Source organism: Synchiropus splendidus, chromosome 12, assembly GCF_027744825.2.
Source record: "Synchiropus splendidus isolate RoL2022-P1 chromosome 12, RoL_Sspl_1.0, whole genome shotgun sequence".
Taxonomy (NCBI): domain Eukaryota; kingdom Metazoa; phylum Chordata; class Actinopteri; order Syngnathiformes; family Callionymidae; genus Synchiropus; species Synchiropus splendidus.
In genome coordinates, this window is record NC_071345.1 from 9,835,221 (window position 1) to 9,851,294 (window position 16,074).

The 16,074-nt window shown below is 40.9% G+C and overlaps 2 protein-coding genes across 2 annotated transcripts; one reads left to right on the top strand and one right to left on the bottom strand.

Moving 5' to 3' along the window:
• Positions 1-196: 196 nt before the first annotated feature.
• Positions 197-7,370, bottom strand: si:dkey-12h9.6 (macoilin-1). The gene is made up of 11 exons (XM_053880801.1): positions 7,161-7,370; positions 5,667-5,808; positions 5,468-5,594; positions 5,272-5,395; positions 4,118-4,296; positions 3,610-4,051; positions 3,377-3,535; positions 3,015-3,185; positions 2,761-2,887; positions 1,936-2,110; positions 197-1,827 (listed from the first exon to the last, which is right to left on the bottom strand). Exons 1-11 carry the CDS (start codon positions 7,235-7,237, stop codon positions 1,637-1,639), a joined length of 1,914 nt encoding a protein of 637 aa, XP_053736776.1. The 5' UTR covers positions 7,238-7,370; the 3' UTR covers positions 197-1,636.
• Positions 7,371-8,397: 1,027 nt separating this feature from the next.
• LOC128768550 (serotriflin-like) lies at positions 8,398-12,312 on the top strand. The gene is made up of 7 exons (XM_053881509.1): positions 8,398-8,519; positions 8,693-8,793; positions 9,166-9,256; positions 10,033-10,175; positions 10,250-10,344; positions 11,194-11,276; positions 12,143-12,312. The coding sequence occupies exons 1-7, from the start codon at positions 8,432-8,434 to the stop codon at positions 12,268-12,270; spliced, it is 729 nt and encodes a 242-aa protein (XP_053737484.1). The 5' UTR covers positions 8,398-8,431; the 3' UTR covers positions 12,271-12,312.
• The last annotated feature ends 3,762 nt before the right edge of the window (positions 12,313-16,074 follow it).

The window sequence follows — 16,074 nt, forward strand, 5'->3', positions numbered from 1 at the left end:
ATTCTCAATCCTGATGCTGTTGTTGTCGTGTAGTTAGCACAAACCAGAAGCAGCATAGCATTTTACCCATAATGCTGTAGTAGGATGTCACAGAAACATACAGCCATACTGAGACATCTAGCGGCCATTATGTAAACTACATCAATCATACGTTAGTGACACATGAAACGACTGGAAGGAAAAGACATGGTTCAATTTTTGGCTTTATTTTTACAAAAGTTACATGTGAGCATCATCTCTTGTGTTGTTGAAAGGATTCGAAAAACGGTAGCCCTTGTACACCCCTGTACATGCGGAAAAGTCACGTGTGCCTCAGAAAACAGCTGGGTTGGACAACTTCATGCGGACAAACACGTCGCCGTACAAAATGACAGCAGTTGGAATCAAAAGTACATCAAGACTACAAAATATTTCTCATAGAAAAACAAAGCTAGAAAGCGCGTTACTAACGTCCACATCTTCTCCAGTCGTGTGGGGTTTTCAATTCTGTACATGGTGAGTAAAAAAAAAAAAAAAACAGTACGCAGCACTTCAATTCAAACACGATATCACATTACATTTGTCTTTTACTTCCGTTCAGAAAGTAAAGCTTAGAGGCACCGTCATGGAGTCAACAATAATTTATCATTCATAAACAAATAATTCAGGCTGTCAGTCAGTTTTTGGCCACAGCAATCTTTAAACGACAAGAATAAATACAAAGTAATGTTCAGCTTCTTATTGAGTCACAGCAATTTTATCTTCAACATTTAACCTTGAAAGGAAAATATCACCATTGACATGTCTATATTTTGGAGAACTGTACCTTTAAAAATGCAGACAATATTCATCTGTTGACAAATTAGTTTGATTATAAAAGTTTATCAAAAAAGTGTTGATTCTTTGCAAGAGTTTCTGACTTGTTCACCTGGAGCGCAGTGGTTTTTCATGGAGGCAAACCGTGGCCAGGTCAGTGGAGGTGTAGCAACAATGTAAGTTCTACTTCATGAAATGACAGCCAAGAAAAAATGTATTTTTAGACCGAAGTCACCAAGTATTTTAAAAATATTCATTACGTAACCTCAGATAATAAATCTGGAAACTGAGAATAAATCTCAAACTATAAATGATGCAATATTGTGCTCATAAATACCTTCAAATTGAATTATTCATAATATCATCATTTCAGAATTCATTGATATTTTTAAGTCGTATACCTTAAAATATGACAGAAAATTGTACAAACACGTTAATAATCATCACTATTTTAATCATATTGAATATAGTGTTTAAATTCTGGCAAATGATTTGTCCTTTTCATCTCTAAAGAGCAAATATCTGTCCAGACACATCAAAAACTGGATAACACATGTTGCATACTGAAAGTGACAGTGAATCAAATCGTTTTTTTGTGCTTATTCATGAAGTCTGGTTTGAGTTATGAGTGTGAACTTGACCGGGATCCGGACCTTGGATCACCTCCGTGCTGTGCTTGTGTCTCGGATGTGTGACATCATGTCGCCCGCGGCGGGTCGGACTCTTCAGCTCTTGGAAGCGACTTTACCAAAACGTGTTTCTCGTAGCACCAAGAGTCGTAAAAGGAGAGGAACCTCCACTTACTGATGTAAACAGACCACCAGGGACCGCTAGAGTCCTCCTACTTCTTCAGACACTGGTACATCAGCGCTCGAGAGTTCAGCATGTAGCGGTCGGAGCTGAGCAGTTTGGTCAGATACTGTGGCACCGGAGGTCGCGGGGCCATGTAGGTCACCCCGGGACTGACAGCCATCACCTCTGCGATCTTCTGCTTCATCTCACTGATCTCTCGCTCCTGCTTCAGCAGCTTATCTGCGGGCAGAGTGGACAGGGTTTAGACTCAAGCCACGGGAAGAGAAGTGGTCATAATGTAACGGGAGCTAGGTTCTAGAAGGCAGACGGAGAGGAGAGGGAGGAAACCTTGAGCGAGCTCCAGCTGCCGCCGAGCGTCTCCCAGAGCAGAGAACAGGTCCAGCTTGATCCGGGTCTCGGCGCTCAGGTTGTACTCCAGGTGCTGGGCCTTCTCCTGCATGGCAGACAGCGTGGACAGCAGCATGTCCGTGTCCTTCTCCACGCCGCGATACTTCCCCAGAGCCTGAGATACCAGAGGCTGCGTGAAGCTTCTGATGACCACGGGAACTCGCCAGAGAACAACATCGGCTCACTCCACTTTCAACTGAGACTTAAAAACTGAAAGCAAAGCTACTGAGGCTTCAAAAAATATCAACGGATCTAATATTCTAAAGATATCAGTTTGTATTCATTTTAAATAAACAATGAGATCCTGACCTGGTCACATGGTCTGAACCAGGTGAGGCCTCTGGGTCAAATAGGGACTTCAATAGCCCTTATAAGGAGCTGTTTATTATTATTATTATTATTATTATATATACTATTTTCCCATATTTTTCTTTTCACGTTTAATACATTTTTATACACAGGTCATTTTTCACTTGCTCCAGTCTCCTTCCTTTCTATTTTCAAGCCTCAGTTGAAAGACAGTGATTCCACATAAAGTGACGACAAACTAACGTCCTGCATCCAAACACCACCACGACAGTGCGACTCTGCCTCATGCGTCACCAGGAGAATACAGCCCGTCTGAAGTGTCACCAGACTCACAACAACACAGACGCGGCGCCGGTGGCGGCGCACATGCCCACTGAGCACAAACACCACAAGCACTGACAGCACGACACCATCACGGACAGAGCACATTCCCGAGGACAGAGAGAGACACAATACCTCCAGGTCTCGCTCTAGATCTAGCGCATGACTCTCTTTCACTTGAAACTCCAGCTGCAGTTGTTTCAACTCTGTCTCTAGATCTTTTACTCTTTTCCTTAACATCTGGCTCTCACAGTTCTCCTGCCTGAGGGCGGAGACCACAACGTTGACCATTAAGAGAGCGCCAGCCGACTCAGCGGCACAGCTGCCGTGACACAGTAGCTCCAGCGCCCAGCTCAAGTCAAACACTCCTCCACGCTCTCTGGACTCACCTGACGGCTGGACTTCGGGCCAGGTTCGCAGCCTCTTCTAGTTTCTGGGCCTGAAGTTCGGTCAGCTGCTTCTCAGCAGCAAATCTGGCCTCCGTCTCCGCCCTGGTTTTCTTCTCCAGCATGGCGCTGGTCTGCTTGTCTCTCTGCTTGCTCTTGCTCAGGCACAGTATTCTGGGAAACAAAGTGAACAGGTTAAATGTCAGGAATGGAGAGTTGGCATCATCAAACATTCAATATTCTTCATTAATATTGAGCCACATTGATTTTATTCAAAACTCCAAGTAAACAATGACATAACACATCACCGGTGTACTGTGTGCGGGGGCCACCAGATGGAGCCAAACACGGGCTTTCCCACTCACTTGCTCTGCAGCAGCATGTTGGACTGCCTGAGTAGCGCCACCTCTGGTCTGAGGCTCCTCTCGCTGTTGGTCAGGTTGCAGATGTGGCTGCGCATCTCCTGCTCGCTCTGCCTGCTGGCCTGCAGCTCGTTCTTCAGCCGCTTCATCTCCTGCTCCAGCCTGGCAGACACGAGAGCGGGACGCGTCAGTGTTGACGCCAGCGCCACCTGTGGGCGGCCTCCATAAGCACCGACCTGCTGAGCTGCTCCGCGTGGTGGTTCTGAGCTGCTGTGTTTTTGTCGACAGCATCCCTGTTGGGGCTGATGGTTTTGGGGCTGGACCTCGGCTTCTTCTCCATCCTGCCAGCAGGGGGCGACGGAGTGTTTGTGCTGGACCTGCGGGCTTTGGGCGAGGAGTTCTTCGCTGCTCGTGTGGCTTTCGTGCCCTGATCCTCTTGAGGTAGATTTTCTGAGGTGGTGGAGGACTCCGGCCCCCCTGAGGACTCTTTTGATTCGCTGACACTGGACTTGGCCCCGCCCAGCCTTCTGGGTATGTCAGTGGCCCTCTGCTCCTGCGTCACCTTCTCCTCACTGCAGATCTGATGGCAGTCTGTGTTGTTGGTCTCGTCGTGAGCCACCAGGGTACCGTTCTGGCATTGATACAAACTGGACTCTGGCTTTGTCTTCCACTTTGAGTCTAAGAAGAAGAACATCCCGTTAAATATTCAGCTGGGCTGGACCGACCCGGGCGGCCTGGACTCACTGCTCACGGCGTCCGTGCCAGCTTTGGGGAACACCTGCAGGCTGGGGGGCAGCGAGTGCTGCAGGAGGTGCATGTGAAAGTCGTTCTCGCTCTGCACAGCTTTCTGGATGCGAAGCTTGAAGATGTTGGTGAAGTAGCAGGTGGCATCGAAGCCCAAATACACGACTGGATATCCAATGCTTGATGTCAAGGGAAAAGAACAAACAAGTCAGTTTCTCACAAAAGACACAGACACTGCAAGCGACACAGTCGGGGCTGTGGTTTCATTTAGAATCTAACTTCAAACTCCTCACTTAACCGGCCGAATTTGGCCCCCAGGCCCTGAGTTTGACACCTGGAGGAGAGGATCATCTTGGCAGGGTGATAAAGAGTGGTAAACCTCACACTGTAGGGTGTGTCAAAATAAAGAAAAAACTTCTGGTCACATGACCACTTGTGACACCAAACATCCATCCTGAGTCCAGGACGTTTATTTTTTTGGCCTCTAGTTCACTAGGATGACAGCGGACGTGAGCAGCAGGACTGTAACAGAGGGAAACTTGGAAATACTGAAATGCAACATATAGCCATGCCTGCTATTCATGTCACTTTTTTAAAATGTTGTAATTCCATTATTATTCATTCATCATTTTGATTAAAAATATCTTAGTTTAGGACTTTATGTTTAAAAAAATAATACAATGTATGTTTTGAATTATTATTAAGTTGCAATATAAATATGTATTATTTTTTTATTTTATTTATGTTTAATGTTGAATGAAATGTTATTATACTAATACTTCTAACTATTAATTATTTATTATACTAATATTTCTTGTATTATAGTTGTGCTCTTAAGGTCACATAAGTACAAAACATTCTCATTCATGATGAGAATCTCTAAATAAAACGCATATAAAGCTTCATATTTTCTTTAAAATGTCACAGTATACCTGCATTCTCACTTATATATATAATATAATAATATTGCAATTCGTCTTTTTAATTTTCCACTCATTTTATTTTTTTTGGTTTGGTCCATCTGTTTTTTTGGCCCCTCACAACCATACATTTAATATGTCCAGTGTTCCAGCATTGCTGAGATTTTGGATCAAAGGCTGTTAAGTGATTCAGTCCCTTAGACTTAAAGTGTTAAAGATAATCGACGAACTCACCAGTGTGCAGCAAAAAGATGCGAAAGATTGGCGTGAGCTGTTTTAATGTCTTTGAGTCGCAGCGAGGCCTCTGTGTAAACAAGAAGGATCCACAGAGACACTGTGGATATACAGATGCCTTTTTCTGAGGAGAGACAGGGTGAAAACGTTGAAGACAGTCACAGCTGAGGGACTTGAAGAGAAGAAATGAAGTTACCTGTGTGCCAAATGTAGTTGAACAACACATAAGTGCTGGCCACAAAGAAGAGCCAGTGCAGTGGGACGAAAATTAGACAGAAGATGTCGAGGGTGAAGGCGGCACACACGAACACTACACAGATGACCTGCACAACAAGGAGAAAGTTGCTGTCAGCGGGGCTGGGTTGACAAGAGGCGTGGAGGACGAAGCTGCTCACCAGCCCGTGGCAGTGGAAGGTGGTGTACACGCTACCGAAAAACAGCCAGCAGGGCCACAGGTACTCCAGCCGAAACTCCAGGATGAAATCGGCCAGCAGAACCAGCATCCACATCACCATGAACTTCAGGAATGTGTATGCACTGCAAGGACAAATCGCCAGCTCACGTAAGAGGAAGACAACCAATGAGCTTCATGGATATGAAGAGGAAAGATGTGCCTCAAGCGAAGATGAACGATCCCTCAGATGGGAAATACAAAGTAGAACCGAGGGATTAAAAGACTAGGCCAGAGTTGGCTTGTGATATGTTCAAAATGACCTGATCATTTTGAGAGGCATTCTCTTTAATGTAAATATCTTAATAGACTAGCAATAAGCCCTGTTATACGTGTGAAATTCAGGATATGATCATAAAAATAAAAGCCTCCAACAGCTGAGATTCAGCTATGATTTTCCCTTTAAGATAAAATAGCATGCTATTTTTCATCCAGCTGTGAACCACCTTAAAATCTACAAAACACATGAAGAGTAGAGTTCATCATGTGATGATTTGTGTTAAAAAAGGTAGTGCATCTCCTTTTTCTGCTGCACAATGAGTGATAATTCATTCCTTCTAATAGTTGACCATGAGCCAAAAAGGAGGCAGCGGTTCAGTCCTTTGTTCTGCTCCTCCATAGGCTGCCAGCACATCAGCCCCTCTTTGTTTGGTAACCACGGCAACGACTCATCTGGAGGAGAGGAAGAGCAGCATCGCGGGGCAAACATCTTCTGATGCCTTTTTGTTTTTCATAAAAACACTTACATAGATGTTAGTGGATGTGAGTTTATTTGCTTTCTAAAACTGAAATTCTTGCTCACACTGGGGCATGAAAAAAAATATCAATTTTCTCTTTATCCAAGTAGAATAATAAATAAACAAACAAAAAGAAAAAAGCTTCAGGGAAAAATGTTCATGGTCGTGTGAAATGTTGAAATTAATATGTTAAATAACAGAAGTTCAACTGAAAATGCAGGAGGATACAGACACAGAAATGTACTTTTGAGATCCTATTTCAGTGATTTTTCCCTTTTGAACTCCTCATCGGTCACACGGAGCGCTGGCCATGTGAAACAATGCGTCGTTAAAACAAGTGGTTACTTCCCTGCCAGCTAACGCCAACATGCCCATAGTTTTCCTGATTATTTTGAATAAATAAAACTCACTTTTAATGATTATTATACAAGGGGAAGGAAACACATGATCGGTTAAATATTAAATAAGGGATGTTATGATATTAATGAAAGGAACGCGCGCAGGCCGATGTTAACTTGCTAATGTTTCTGTCTGTAAACGCTGCTCGTCATAACCGAGCTAGATGGCTCGGTGTCAGCGCGAGGATGGATGAAGGAAGCGATGACGGAGAGTGGCAGTGTGATGGGCGGCAGACAGGTGTGGAGGAAGACAGCGGCGGATGTACACAAAGAGCGGCACCACAACAAAAGCTGCTAGCTCACCTCTCAGACAGCTTCTCCGATATCTTCAGCTTTCTCATTTTCCGAAGCCTACTCGCGTCCACATAGCGCTTCTTCATCTTACGGCTTCCTCTCCCCCCGTGCTGTCGCTCGCCACCGCAGAGTCGCGGCCGTGGAGGAGGAAGAAGAGCAGACACAAACAAGAAGAAGATGTTCAGTTTCTCAACCTGAGACGATGATGTCTTCCTTCTGGCGCTGACGCCTCTGCGCATGCTCAGTAGCGCCAGACCCTACAAGTGTCTGAGCGTCGTCTCACGATACATTTATTCGCGATTTCACCTGTTTATGATTCAATCACCTCTTCTCCCGTGAACTGTGACGTTTGACTGCGTTCTACACATGTTGTGTTTACTAACTAGACTGTGGTTAACGCGTCGGTTATCATAAAAACGTTAATATTCAACATTATACGATATGATATTAGTTGGTGTTTTTTTTTTAAGAACCGGGGATAATGACACGTATTAGTTATCACGAATTATTTTTTAAAAACGTCCGAGCAATTATTTATTGTTTATCCTTTACCGTCCAAGAAAGTTAAAATGCTATTGCTTTTATTCAAATACTAATTTATAAATCGATGAAATTGATTTTTAACTTGCATATCACTGGATTTAATTTTATTTAATGATACAGTGTATTAACTGTTTTTGTTACCTGCCATATTCAAAACGATTTTAAGTCTGTTGTTTTATTCTTTTATAAAGTTTTGTCAGTCGTTATTTATTCATACCAAGTACTTCTCACTCATTGCTTAAAATGTATTACATTATTCCCTATCCCAACAAATTAAGCATATAGGATTTTAAGGGGACATGAATCATATTCTTGCGATTTATTTGACTGCTAGAGTCGCTAGTGTCTTGTAAGCCAACCAAATGCAACTAAAATTACATTTAAATGTGTCATGTAACACAGAGTACAATAAATTAAACTCAAACTAAACTGTAATAAACCGCCACGTTTTACAGCATCACAACATATAAATAGTAATGTCTGAGATGCATTTCTGGAGCCCTGCAGCAGGTCAGCTCTCACTGTAAATGTTTCGCAACATATAAAAACAGCTTACATCACAGCATCCACACATTGGCCCGAGGTCGATTCCCAGGTCCGGTGTTGATAAAATGCTATTTTTGCTGCATTTGTGTGCTAAAAAAACAGTGATGCCCTTGAATGTATGTGGTGGATCACACATGTGCGACTATAAAAGTCGCCGCTGTGCTCCAGCAGGGGGTCGGGGGTGCTCAAACATGGCTGCGTTCACCTACCTGTGTGTGTGTTTGGGGCTGTTGGCTGCGCTTCAGGTGCCGACCACTCTGGCCGACGATGTGGAGGTAAGTGGAAGCACAGAAAGCCACATTTGCTTCTTCTATTTGCTTCATTTTAAATGACGAATTAATTCATTCTGTTTTTCCATCCTCTGTGGAACTCACTCCTGTAGGAAGGTGAGTCATTACAAGTCCTGCTCACTGAGATATGATCTCAATTCATGTCTTTGTGTGTCGACGCAGGAGAAATGTTCGCATCTTCCGCAGAACAGAGTGAGATTGTGAACAAGCACAACACCCTGAGGAGGAATGTGAAACCGTCTGCCAGCAACATGCTGAAAATGGTAACAAGATATTGACTAGCAAACTTTGTTTGCAGTAGAACATGTCGGCCTTCATTTGCAGCAATAAATGTGCTTCTCTGGAATATAAATAATTCTATATTAAATTCACATTGTTTAGTAATTGACAAGTATATTATATAGTAGTATTGTTACACATCTCTATAATAAAATGTATGACAAAATATTTAGACATATAAGTACAAATATGGTCTGTTAGTTATTTAGTTTTATGTGTATTTCACCCATTTTCAAATATATTCTAATATAAAATGAATTTTCATGATCACAAAAATATTGATTTAGCCGGCACTCTTTCTGAATATTCCCTCACCTAGTTCCTCAGTTCTGAAAGTGTCTCTTCTCTTCCCACAGAGCTGGAACAGAGAAGCAGCAGCCAACGCTCAGAGATGGGCCAACACTTGCTCCATGAAGCACAGTTCTAGGAGCGACAGAGAGATCAGCAGTAAGACTCACTCGCCAAGCACCGACTCTCTGCTTCCTTCCTCTCACAGGTGCCACAATGTTCCATACATCATCATGGTAGCAACATCTCCTGTTTCCTAAAATCTCATGGTCATTTTAGTTCCATTCCTCAAAGCTTTATGAATAAGTTGATGGTTGCACTTGTATTGAAAAGTTGATCCCAAAGCAGTGTGATATATTGATATAAAATTTTTCAAAATTATATTTCATAAAGTCATCGTTTTCATTTGTTTTTGCGCTGATTTAGTGTGCAATTTGAAATAATTGCATTTCTTTTTTATTATATATTTAAAATAAACACACACACCTCCATTTTGACAGTTTTTGTATGCATATTAATTTCTTTATTAATTCAGACACCTGTTTGAAAAGCTATTGTGTCTGACATCTTATTTCTGTCATCATATATTTCTCTGGGGTTTTCATTCAATTTTGTCTTTTAAAATATATAGTTTTATTTCCAAATATAACTCAGTAATTTTTCTATTTAGATTTTTATAAAATTTTTCTTTTTTTGTTTTTTCACTCTGACACAAGTTCTTTCAACGAATATGTATCTTTCATGCATATAACACATTTTCTCCAAAAATCTTCCTCCTTCTTAAGTCTGAAAATATATTCAACATCAGTTATTGAAAGCAGATTGTTTTTCATGACCCCTTCAGTGGGAGGACTTTATGACTGCTGAGACATGAGGACGATCAGTAAACATGGTGAAATTAATTTTCAATACGCTCCTCTGCTGTGTGACTAAAGCCAGCGGCTGTGGCGAAAACCTCTACATGGCCAGCTACAAGAACAGCTGGAGCAACGCCATCCAGTCGTGGTATGATGAGGTGAAGGACTGGCGCTACGGTGTGGGCTCCATCAACGGTGGCATTGTTGGCCACTTCACTCAGGTCTGTGGTCGTCTCACTTTCCACTGAAGTCATGGAGTAACTACAAACTAAAAAACAAAACTTCCCCGCCACAGATTGTCTGGTACAGTTCCAACCAGATCGGCTGTGCCATGTCCTACTGCCCCAACTCCAAATATAAGTACTTCTATGTCTGCCACTACTGTCCACCGTGAGTACTTTGTTTTATTGTTTAATAACTGAAGCAGAAGCAACTGAAGCAAATAAACACGAAACCAAGCTGCTCAACACACACAGGAGACAGTGTATAAAGCTGTTGAAAATAATGAGCACCATAATGTTCAAACAGTTCATCTCTATTTCAGCTATTTTTTTTTTTTTTTTGCAGTATTTTATATTTAAAAAAGTGGAATATTTACAACAATACTGATATTACAAATAAGCCACAAAAAGAAAACTGCAGCACATGATTTTTTTTGTCAGTTTACATAGCAATGCTAACAGCTTAATGTTAGCAACATAGAATTTTGCATCAATGCTAACAAAGTATTACTTTATTTTTATAGATATCAAAATTCCTGATACAGTTTTGATGAGTCTGTTATAGGCAGCTATAATACACGTCTAAATACATGTTCAAAATAATGGGGTCACTTAAACTACAGAGTTGTTGATGATGACAGTTGTAGCTTTGCTTAACAGCAACAAAGCTAACTCAGAAAGAAAGACAACAATATATGTAACATCTGTTTTCACTACAAGTGAAAAAAATGATTATTAAATAAGTTTTACACCAGTAAACAGCGGTTGCACGTACGTTTATTGAGCAGCCGAGCTAGTGCAATATGGCTAACATGGCTGACGTAATGCTAAGAAAACAACAAAGATGATTCAAGTGGAGTGGAATTGTGGCAGTGACCGTTCACAAATGATCATAAACACAGCAATAATTATCCAATAAAAGCTAACAGCTATTTTGGAGATGTTTTTTTGAAGGTCCTGTGATGGTAAAGCCAGCATCTGTGACTCTTAATATTTCATGTTCTGTCCTACATTTCAGAGGGAACTACGGCTACACTCATCCCTACAAATCTGGAAGGCCTTGTGCTGACTGTCCCGGCGCCTGCGAGAATGGCCTGTGCAGTAAGTGGAAACTAGCTCCTCTGTAGATATTTCACACGAATTACCTGTGACATTTTGTGAGTAATACTGTGGACTCACCCACGATGATTGTAGCTGAAAATACCTTCAATATATCGATATAACTTCACCAATCTCAAATGATGTGAAATAAAACGGGGTCTTTTTTAAAATAAATTGTTTAAATACTGCAGAAAAGCCATCCAGTGTTGTATACTGCAACAACAATAACAAAAGCTATATTGTTTTCATAAGATATAGCTCGAAAATTGAATCTTTTACAAGTAACATTTCCAATAATCTTAAGTATTTTTGGTATTTTTTCTAATTTTCTAATTAAAAAAAAGTTCTCTGCTTTTTTAAGGGAAAAAACCGTCTACATTGTAATTTTTTTCATAAAAATCTAAATTTTCTTTCTTTAATGTAACATGAAAATTTCAGATGTGATATAAATGTATTGCATTATACTTATAGTTTCATTAAATTCCCTTTATTCCGTAATAAATGTGTTTTTGACTTCATGTTTTTACATTTTATTTATTATTATTATTGTTTATTCGAACAGAATAATGAATGTGAATGAATGAATCGCAATGGAATCATCATCGCTCACACAATGTGCAGCGACATTATTCAGACAACCTTGTTGTTTGAAAATACTAAATAAAATAAATTAATAAATAAACATGAATATATGAAAGACAAATAAACACCAAAATCTTTTTAAATCAATAGTTTTTCTTGAATAATGATTTTCCATGTAATTTAAATAAAATGACAATTTGATGTTTTTACTTTCTATGCTCCACCACAAAAGTGTCTCTGTGAATGATTTGCTGTGCGCTCACTTCTGTGTCCTCCTGCACCAGCCAACCCCTGTCCCTACAAAGACCAGTACAGCAACTGCCCAGAACTGAAGCAACAGTGGGGCTGCAGCAACTCAGACGTGGCCTCCTGGTGTCCGGCGTCCTGCAAGTGCACCAACCAGATTGTTTAAAGCACCTGACCTACAGTGACTCTAGACAGAGCGCAATAAAGATTTCAGAACGTTTTCTGGTGTTGTGATGGTGTCGTTGAGTTCATCTGTGCCTGGAAATATGTTTCAAAAACAAAAACAAAATGAGCTAAGATCATGATTTTATTTTTAGTTTTCATTAGAGAATAATAACGAATTATGTAAGCTGGATAGAATTTGAAATAATGTATTTGAATGTCTGCAAAGTTACTGGTGATGATTTTCTTCCATATTGCAGTGTTTCTATAGTTAAAAAATGTTTTAAAATGTTACATTTAAAATTTTAACTAATACATGCTTTATCAAAATGTCTCAGGTCATGTCTTTTTAATGATATTTTGGGATTTCACTATATTATATTCACTATATTATATATACACTATATTATATTCACTATATTCTTTTTTTTAATATGCAGCCCATATATGAATTACACGTGAAAATCATGCTGTTGAGGCCTCACTGTGCCTGGTTCATTCCTGGTTAAAGCAAGAGTATGGTTATAAGAGCATGAAAATCTATAGAAATGACTCAAATACATTTCCAATACGGGCCACAGGAAACCTGATCAAGAGTGGGCCGGAGGACCAGACTTTGAACATGCCTTTATCACTTTATTGGGAGGATACAAATCTGCTTTTTGAATGGAATTTTTCGTTTATAATTTTTAATTTAACTTCCCTCTGTTCATCCCCCCCCACACAGATGACATTACTGTCTTTTTATTCCTAAGTTTGGTCGCTTGTGGAGCGGAAATGTCAACAAAGTGTCAGCGCCAGTTTCTCCAAAGCAAGCCCACATAGATTCACGCGTGTCTTACATTTGTCAGGACGTGACTGGAAGCGGAAAAAAGCCATTTCCTCTTTGATAATGGGAGCAACTTGACCTTTCAAGACGACCATCACTTAAGAATGTTTTTTATTTATTCTGCACTGAGTCTCTGTGGAACAGATGCAGGTCTTTCAATGTGATGAAGTACTTGTACTACATTATGAGCCAGAGGATGCCGCGTATTTGTTGAGCAGTATTCATACCTTTTTTTAAAGAAATGAAACATGCAGAGAATAGATGTCTGTTTCTAATTTTGAATCTCCAACTGTCCTCCATTTTCCCCGTCTGTCACAGAGCTGAATAATCAGCTGCGCTACAGTGCTGTTATCGGAGTCCCTGTTTGTGTACTGATAGAAGAATAAAATGGTGTGGTGGGAACCTCTACAGCTGCAGAGCGATTTGGCCGTGAAGTTTTACAGATGTGAAGAAAAGCATGGTGTCATGCTACTGAGGTCAAAAGGTCAGCTTGGGGGCATGGACTCTTCAGAAGGAGTGGGGATCAGCTGCTGGCATACTCAGGTGCTCCAGAGCGGAGTAACCGAATATCCTACTGAAAAAAGTCTCTACTTCTTGACCTGGACAAGGTGTAGTCCAGGGGCCCCATGCCTGTATTTGAGGCTCTAGTATGAGTTCATAAATGTTTGACAGCTGTTAATAATGTCCAATTTTATTTGGTGCTTTTGTTACTTTTGATTAGATTCTACTCATCAACTTGCTTCATTTTTTTGGTGTTTACCCTTTGTTTCCCTTTATTTTCTCTCTTGTTTCTTGTCCGTCTTTCTTCCACCACTGCTGTCATTTAAAATATTAAATTCAAATTTCAAAGTCTAATACCTTTCTGCATTGGTAAACGTTTCAGTCAAGTCCTTCAAAATACATAAAGTACTTTAATAACAATAATAATAATACCTCATTTAAACATGATTTATTTATTTTCCAATATAGTCACCACTTCAATTATCTAATGCAATAAGCATTTTTTCTAAAGGGTTTTGCATAACGCTTTATATTCTGATGTAAAGCATCCATCTCCATCCATTTTATTCTCAATACTTCAAAATTCCTCATATGTTCTGACTTTGGTCTGGCAATCCCTCACAGCAGTCCCACAAAAATGTCATTTCCCACCCTGGAATGTTTTCTTTTCAGCTCATAAAAATCATCTTCATGAACTTCAACATCTATTTCCTATTGCTGCCATGTTCCTATTGTGTTGAGATTAGCTCCTTTCCATGTGATAACAGACACTCTCTCTGAAAACAAACACTCGTGGCAGCAGCTCTCAGGCTCATTCATCATCACTTATATTGTCGCGGAGGTGAAGGAAGCACAGCCAGGAGACCATGGAGGGAAGGTGACTCGCTTGGAAACCGTCCTGCAGTGAGAGTTCAGGAGCGTCAGGGGGAGATAAGGAGATGACTTTTCCCTCAGCTAGGAGGGCCGTTGATACAAGGGCTTGGTGGAGCTAGATAAGGTCGGCCGTGCCATGCTGTGGTTCTTATCTGCTCCTGCAGCGAGACTCGACTGTTAGTCCAAAACATGGACATGATTCTGGAGTTGGTTTGTTTTGCAGGCCAAGTGATTATAAAATTCAGATTATTGGGAGTTATTTAAAAAATACATTTTTATATAAGTTTGCTGATCATTTTAAAGACGGATAGTCTTTTATCAGGTAAGTTGCCAGATGAATGTGACGAAACCAATGCGGCAAAAAAGACAGGAAGAGGGAAGAGACTGGTGTCATCTTGTCGTCCAGACTGATGACATTTAGTCTGAGTCCTTATCGCTTCACATCTCACTCCCCCTGTGGTGGAAACAGGAAGCAGCAATGGAGAAAAGTAAAGCTGTAGTTACACTGCCTCAGCTGACTGAATTTTTACTTTGACAATTATCATTTCTCATGAATCTCTCTTTAGTGAGACACACTTTTTATCCACTTGAGGCCACCGTAGATTAGGGTGCTTGCTTGAGCTGATCAGGCTTAAAACAATAACAAGGAATGCGATTCTTTTCCACATAAAACTGTCATCTTTTTTCATTTCTTTCTCTCTTGCTCTGACCTACATTTCTCAGACGCATCGTAATATTCTGTATTTCACAAAATAACAGAGTTACGATGGCTTGCAGGATTTGTGTCTGGTGGAAACAAAATGACCCATGGTAAAAAGTAGAGAAATCTTGAAGTTTCCATTGACCTTTCTGCCTGGAAATAGTTTACTTTACTGGTATTACTTTGATAATATTCTCATAAAAATATCTGGAGAACTTTTGTAGATGAAGTCAAGCAGTCCTGAGATATTCTTCCACACAGAACTCAGGTGGCGTCAGGTCCTGATACCACAGGAAGTCCTTCCTCTCTGATCAACACATTCGATGCTGATGAAAACAGTTGGTGACGTCCAACCTGCTTCCTTCCCTTCATTGAATACTTTGACAAGCAGCACAACACATTTGAGTCTGCACCGCTTAAGCTTTCATCAACAGTGAAGCCAGAATAGAACGGTCACATGACAGCGCATTGATAGGTCACTTTCGTCGAAGGCCTGGAGGAAAAGAAGTTCAGTGTAGTTCCATAGTAGCTTCCCCATATTGTCCCAAATACACCTCCACCCTCAGGAGTGGTGCCTGTATATGATGGGGCTATTGTTTTACAAGCTAAAAAGTTCAACCTCTGGGCTTCCACAGAACGCTCGACCCAAACGGGCCTGGATGGCATCAGCCATCAGCACACGCGTGTTGTTCTTTCTCTGATAGCTGCTCCAGCCCGTGTACATTGAACAAACATTTGGAGAGGGGTCCCAAACCTGCGGCGCAGGAAACGCTTAAAGTGGTCGTGGGTGTGTTCCAAACACAACGTACGCGGCAAAACATTCATTTGCAAGTCTGCAATCAAGATCAGAATCTAGGAGCAGAAGCACGTCTGGATTGTGACGCCGCATCCGCTGATGTGTAAGT